General features: G+C 39.6%; 1 protein-coding gene across 5 annotated transcripts in view; it reads right to left on the reverse strand.

Moving 5' to 3' along the window:
- Positions 1 to 1,823: 1,823 nt before the first annotated feature.
- dtnba (dystrobrevin, beta a) overlaps positions 1,824 to 6,764 on the reverse strand; it is a 30,234-nt gene continuing 25,293 nt past the window's right edge. For all 5 annotated transcript variants that reach the window (XM_013911901.1, XM_013911897.1, XM_013911898.1 and 2 more), the window contains 5 exons: positions 6,451 to 6,522; positions 4,909 to 4,986; positions 3,160 to 3,244; positions 2,953 to 3,032; positions 1,824 to 2,489 (listed from right to left, as the gene is read on the reverse strand). In XM_013911901.1, coding sequence (XP_013767355.1) covers positions 2,372 to 2,489; positions 2,953 to 3,032; positions 3,160 to 3,244; positions 4,909 to 4,986; positions 6,451 to 6,522 — 433 coding nt within the window. In that variant the 3' untranslated portion in view covers positions 1,824 to 2,371. The remainder of the gene's footprint in view (positions 2,490 to 2,952; positions 3,033 to 3,159; positions 3,245 to 4,908; positions 4,987 to 6,450; positions 6,523 to 6,764) is intronic.

Consider the following 6,764-nt stretch of genomic DNA (forward strand, 5'->3'; position numbering starts at 1 on the left):
CACACACACACACACACACACACACACACACACACACACACACACACACACACACATTACAAAGGCTTGCTGAAGACAGGAGCTGGAGTAAAAATAGATTTAAGTCCCAAAATGTGGAGAAGATCAGAAATGTAACATGGAAGAAAAACAAGAGATTAGATTCACAGTCCTGAAGTGCTAAAACAATCTGCAGAAGCAGCTGTGTGATGAGGTTAATAAATAGATGAATAAGAGAGGAGAGATGTTATTGAAGAGCATGTAGGAGAGTCTTTCCAGGAAAAAATCAGCTAGATTACGTGAACTTTTAGTCAGAAATCCTCAATGTTTTGTAAGATGGCAGGGAGAGAAACACCAAGTCTGTTTGAGGACTTCAAATTAAGATGAATATATACACAAAAGTGCACTCAAAATACTGATAAAATGCTCTGCAGCAGCAGGGCTTTCTGGAAACAAAGCTTTAACAGCAGGCATAGAGTTTAACATTCACAATCTTTTCCCACCAAACAGTATGCGGTCTGGATGAGACATTAAAGCGAAAGCAGAGCTCGTCTTTCTTTCCTGGCTTCCCTTCACGTGGCAAGATAAATGAGTAAATAAACAAATGAAAACAAGAGTCTGACTCATTCAGTAAATAGAGTTTTGTTTTATTGTTATCCCAGAGTAACGCTTTACCCGCAAGCTAGCCAACAAGTTCGCCAACAACCTCAGAAACGCCACTTTATCTGTATTATTTAAGATATAGCTTAGCAGTTTTCTCCAGTAACAATATCTAGCTCTGAGTCTGTAGCGGAAACACGAAAGAGATTACGAAGACAGTAATATTACTGATTACAGGCTTGTTAAGACATGAAGATGGGTACCAAATTAACTCTAGTTGGACATAGCTGGTGTGGTCAACCATTTATTCATTAAGTCCTGTCCTGAAGAGCATTTTCACCGCTGTCATTATGAACAAGGGGTGGTTGTGACTGAACCGGAGGACCCTGCGACAGTCTAAAGCGTGCCCTACCTTACCCTCCTTTTTGACTAACGGATACCATAATTTACAGAATGATCACCACGGTGCATTCAGTAAGACTGGAAACTAGTGACTCATAAAACCAGACCAAGGGCAAGAGGGAAAATTGCTGGCAGATTCACTTTGCACTGGGTGACATTTTCTTCTTTTTTTTTAACCCTAATCTCATCCTGTAACAGCTGGAATAGCCTCCAGCTCCCTGTGACCCGAACTGGAAAAAAGATTACGAAAGAAGATGGAGAATTCTGAAAAATTGGCCATCAGAAAGAATGCAGGTTTTCAGTAAGAGGAAACACTAGAAAAAGCACTATGTTAACATCACTGCAAGACTACCTCATACTATTTTAAATTTGGAGAGATTTTACCTCATTTGGTCTCATTGCCACCAGGAGGAAGTAGAAAACTCCAGACAAACAGAAACAAAATAGAAAAGATGGGCTCTTACGTGCTGAATCTGAAAAATGTTTACTCTACTGCCGCCATGTGGCTGTTTTATCAGGTATGTTAGCGTGAAAACTGGAATAAAAACTAAAAATCTAATATAACAGCTCTGTTTCACACTTTAAAATATACACTTTTAAAATATTCGACCGTGGTTCAGGGGGTTTGGAAACTCATCTTGTAACTGGAAGGTTGCTGGTTCAATCCCCTGCTCTGTCTGTCTCGGCTGTTGTGTCCTTGGGCAACACACTTCACCTATCGCCTACTGGTGTTGGCCAGAGGGGCCGATGGCGCGATATGACAGCCTCGCTTCTGTCAGTCTGCCCCAGGGCAGCTGTGGCTGCAACTGTAGCTGCCTCCACCAGTGTGTGAATGTGAGAGTGAATGAATAATGGAATTGTAAGGTTCACGATAAGCGCTACATCTATATGCAATCTATTACTATTATTATTATTATTATTATTACATATTTAAATTTCCATAACATGCTGGAAAAAATGCCTGACTAACATCTCTCAGGGCAGAAATGTTATCGTTTACGTCAAAGCCAGGCAGTTTCCATCACTTTCAAGTTCCTCTCCTCTGCTTGAAGGACTTGTTTTTACTGAAAACCGCAATAAGTGCGTTGGAAGGGATTCCTTCTTTGGTGTTTTTGTGAACTCCACCATCTGTTGGTACCATCTGCCATAAAGAACTCTCCCTCTGCGCCATAGAGCAACACGGCAAGTTTTCTCGCCAATTCTGACCGCGGCGGTGTGGCAAAATCCGGAAACTATAGCGCAGCGAGCGAAAAAGGGATTGTTTGTGAAACATATTTTCTGTGGGTGTGACTGACAAAGTTAAAAGATGTACATTTTAACTATTATATGTATATTTTCTGTACAGAAACAGCAGGTCTCAAAGGAACTGCGTTCACCTGAGCAGACGGAGCTCGGCCAGCAGAGTCGGGTTGGTGCTGCTCTTCTCCGGGCTGGTCTGGCACGCTGCGTCATGCTCTGCACGGAGACGTTTGATCTCTGCCAAGATCTCTCTGGGAAATGAAAATCACACTGGTCAGCTGAAGCCTGATACCACAGTATTTTAGGAATGAACAGCCTGTAAATAAGCGGGGCAAGATGGCGAACTTCAGCAGGCTTTAGAGGAATCTTTTTTTGGAATGATGCACAAGTTTAATTTAGAGAGTAAAAAACAAACAAGCTAACAGCCAGACCACAGATGTTCACACAAACAGTGCTTTTATTGTGAAAGAACAAACTGTAAAAACTGATCATGCCCCCTTAAAAGTAATTACTTGGTAACGGTTAATCAAATATACGACCACAAACCATTCAGCTTCTGTCACTTTTTATTGATTTCGCTCTCATATATTAACCTTATATCTTTAAATAATTACATCTTTTTTTATTTGTATATTTTATGAGACCTTAAGCTCGAAAGTTTTTCCCCCCAATCAAGTTAAATTCTCCACCTCGCTCCTGTTCACATATTTCTACCTGTTTTTAGACTCCAGCTGAGCAATGAGCTCCCTCTTCTGTTTGTTCGCGTCAAAGTTGATGCTCCGCGTCGGGATCACCTAAAACACAAGCAAACGGTTGATGGGTTTCATGTACAAACCAGAACAAGATCCCCGTGTAGTCGGAGCATATGCATGCATATGCACTATTAAAGTTAAAGGCTTAGAGGAGATGCGCTCGACTCACTCCTGTGCCTTCGGTCTCTGCCAGTCGTGTGGTGTAGCGAGCGATCAGTTTGTGCTCGTCGTCTTGCCTGCTGGGGCTGTCAACACTGAAACACAGGAAATCTCTAATTTACTGAGTCTAGTGTAAAACTGTATTTAAACCAGCAAAGAGCATGACGCATGAATTTAATGCAGGTAAATATGATCACTTTTAAGTTTTCAGAAATAACCCATTTAAGTACATAAATGTGGTAAAATCTGTGTCTCTCTGCATCTCTTTATCTCTCAGAAAATACTTTTAGGAAAACACCTCTTTTCACCATCTGTGTAAGAATGAAATGCTCTGAACACAGACAGGAAAAAAACTACAGAGTTTGTAGCTAAGCATGGCTCAGAGGGTGAGGACACCCAATTTTTCAGTAAGCATTGGAGGAAGCACAACTAACGGGGCAAATTTTTAACTAATAAGTATCACCAGTAAACGTCCCCAGGTGATTACTTACACCAAGACTGTACATCCTGATGTGGGGACATTTTGGCTTTTTAGCAGCATATACATCATTCTGCTCTATAAAGTGTTTTATACTTTGTTAAACAAGCATTTTATTGGTTGTACTGTAAAATAAACCTAGTGTCCGCATATGAGGACCTTTTTTAATTAACTGCTTTCTGCTGGGTTAAATTAAGATAGCTCTCAGATCAGGTTTTATATTATAGTTTGCTGATGCATTATATCATTAAACAAGCATATATTTGCATAACAGTACATAAAATAGCTTTTTCTGCCTGTGGTGTCTCACCTTATTTTGTAAACATGTAAAAGCAATTTAATATTTTTCATAACACTGTTAGCAGGTTAATGTATGAATGAGCACTCAACACTTAACCATTTGCCGTGTGCGTGTGTGTCAGATTATTTATTTTAAAGCAGGAAATGTTTTTCTTGTGTTGAAAAAAATCCTCAGAGCTAAAACAGAAGACTACAGGAAGAAGGAAGCTTTTGCTCCTTCTGGTTTCTGAATTTAAAAAATAAATGAATTACTTCATAATTTTATTTGGTCTGTATTTTATAATGCCAGAGACACACTTCCAAGACTGCTAATTGTCCTTTAACGGAAATATTAGGCCAATATTAAACACTCCTGCATTATTCCTGATTCTCCTAGATAATATTCTATATTTTGAATTGACCCCATCTCTGAACTGAGGCCCGATATCTATTTTATTTAGCCCACACTCCTGGTTTAATTAGTGCTTCTCACCTGTTAGGATTAGTACTAATGCTTGTTTTTGTACCTTGTTAATGTTTTATAACAATGACTTATTGCATTATTGTGAAGCACTTTGGTCTGCCTTTGGTTTTAAATGTGCTATATAAATAAAATTGTATTGTATTGATATTTTAAAAATGTATCTGTGTGTTGTTTCCAATGTAAGGCAGTCTTTCTTGTATTGCAGTATTATAAAAAATAAAAAAAAATCCAAAACAGGATTTTATTGTATTTATTGTAGATTAAAAAACTGTTTAAAGTTATTACCAAACTTGGGCAAATGGAAATCATCATTATTACAGGAAAACAAACTGAATTAAAAGCTAAGAAGTAACACAATAATTTAACAGGTTATTCTGTAGCTGCAGATTTCTCTCTTCATAAGAACTATAGCAAACTACAGTATTACACTTGGCTTCAGCTAAACTGTGCAGCACGGTGCCCTCCTCCTTACTGCCTCCCTGACTCCTTTACGTAACCACCCCTCCCTCCCTTCTCACCGCGGGCTGCCCTGGAGGCGATTCACATACGCAGCGATCAGAGCATGCTCCTCGTTCATTCGCTGAGCCGCTGCCAAGCTGGACGGACACAAAACAGACGCAGAGTAATCAGCCGGCATCAGATAACAGTCTGTCTTACAGGAATTACATCAGTTTAACTTCAAGTCAACACAAAATCTCTCTTAATAAATGTGCATATGAGTAAAAAGAAAGAATATTTTCATAACACCTGAAAAATGCATGTAGATTTTTATATGCAATGAATATCTTTTATTATTTCAATTATTCACTAACATGCAATGTTTCTTATTAGTTCATTTTTGGTCGATAAAATGCTAAAAGAAGTTCAGAAGAACCCAACACACCAGAGTTTAAAGTGAGCCTTTTTTGCTTGTTCTGTCATATTAATCCAGTGCTGGATGCTCATATTAAACATGACTAATAATCATGAGGTCAGTGTATGTACAAGCCAGACATTCAGCCACCAGACAGCTTGAAAAGCTTCGTTTCACACAGTTTTTTTAACTACTGCAGCAGCTGGATGGCGTAGTCGTAAGACCCCCCATGCTAAAAACCAGCCCTGGAGCTGCGCGTGATAAGTTTTGTAAGCAATTATTTCTGTACTATTAAAATGTCTTTTGACTGGAGCAGTTTCGTGTAAAGAACGGAAATAAGGAGCTGCAAACGAGCATTAAAAACGATTAAATCATCTTTCCATCCATCTTTTTCCACTTATCCAATTCAGGGTTGTTGCGAGGCCGAGAGCCTATTCTTACTCTTACAGGACGAGAGACTTAAATACACAATTTTTTCATTACTTGCAAAATAATAACGGTCTAAAATCTTACAAGCTATGTAGTGGAGTACGTGTTTTGCCTTTTAGACATACACCTGTATGGTGGTGTCAGAGATGGCTACTGTCGGCTTGCAGGAAACTTCACAAGAAATGTAATAAATGTAAAAGTAATGGAAAACTAAACTTTTCTTTTAACTTGCACTTAATTCAACAGCTCTTTCACAGTGTCAGATCAAAGACACTGCAGACTCCTTCACCTCTCCACCTGCTTCCTACTCTCACTAACCTATGACAGCATCGTTTTACTGGCGTCGAGTTGGGCTGAATCTCGTATTAGTTTTTATTCACCCACCACGAGCCCTTAAATCGCTGTGAAGAGTTCGCATCTATTTTTAACTGCGTGCAAGTGAAGCGCTCATGCTATCGAGCCCTGTGTCACCAGTATAGACCCTCTGCTGTGTATCCACGCAGCTAAAAACAGCCTCTTTATTTCTGTTAACTCATGATTCCTTTAATGTGAAATTACTAATAGAACAACCTAGTAAGCTTTCACTTCACCCAGTTTGCCTCACACTTCAACTCGGAGCTGTGATTTATTGAAACAGCAGCTGGCCAACCAACTTGCCTGACACAGTGGTTAAGGTCTTTATTTGCCTTGAATATTAGAGAAATATTAGTTTAAACAGAAAAAAGAAACGAAGCCACAAGATTGCACACTTTTAATCAGCTCTAATGTCAGTCTTTACCTTTTCGAGGACTCGCGAGCTGATGAAGACAGCAGCATGGCTTCACTGGTGTTCCCAACGGGTCTCGATGGTCTGAACAGACAAACACAAACATGCGTTAGAGGCTTATTATCAACAGAGTTCACACGGAGGAAGGATAGCGACGTTAAATCATTAAACTGCCGAAGCCTGCCTATCAGAAAGCACGCATTCTTACGCTCCCATTCACACAGTCACACACTCTCACATGCTTTTGAGTGCATTCATGCAACAGTGAACTGTAAAAGGTCTGAGCAAACACAGACAGGCCAAAGATCAAACGAGGGAGAGAGAAA

This window comes from Pundamilia nyererei, unplaced genomic scaffold, assembly GCF_000239375.1.
Source record: "Pundamilia nyererei isolate P.nyererei 1_Seehausen unplaced genomic scaffold, PunNye1.0 scaffold00074, whole genome shotgun sequence".
NCBI classification, from domain to species: domain Eukaryota; kingdom Metazoa; phylum Chordata; class Actinopteri; order Cichliformes; family Cichlidae; genus Pundamilia; species Pundamilia nyererei.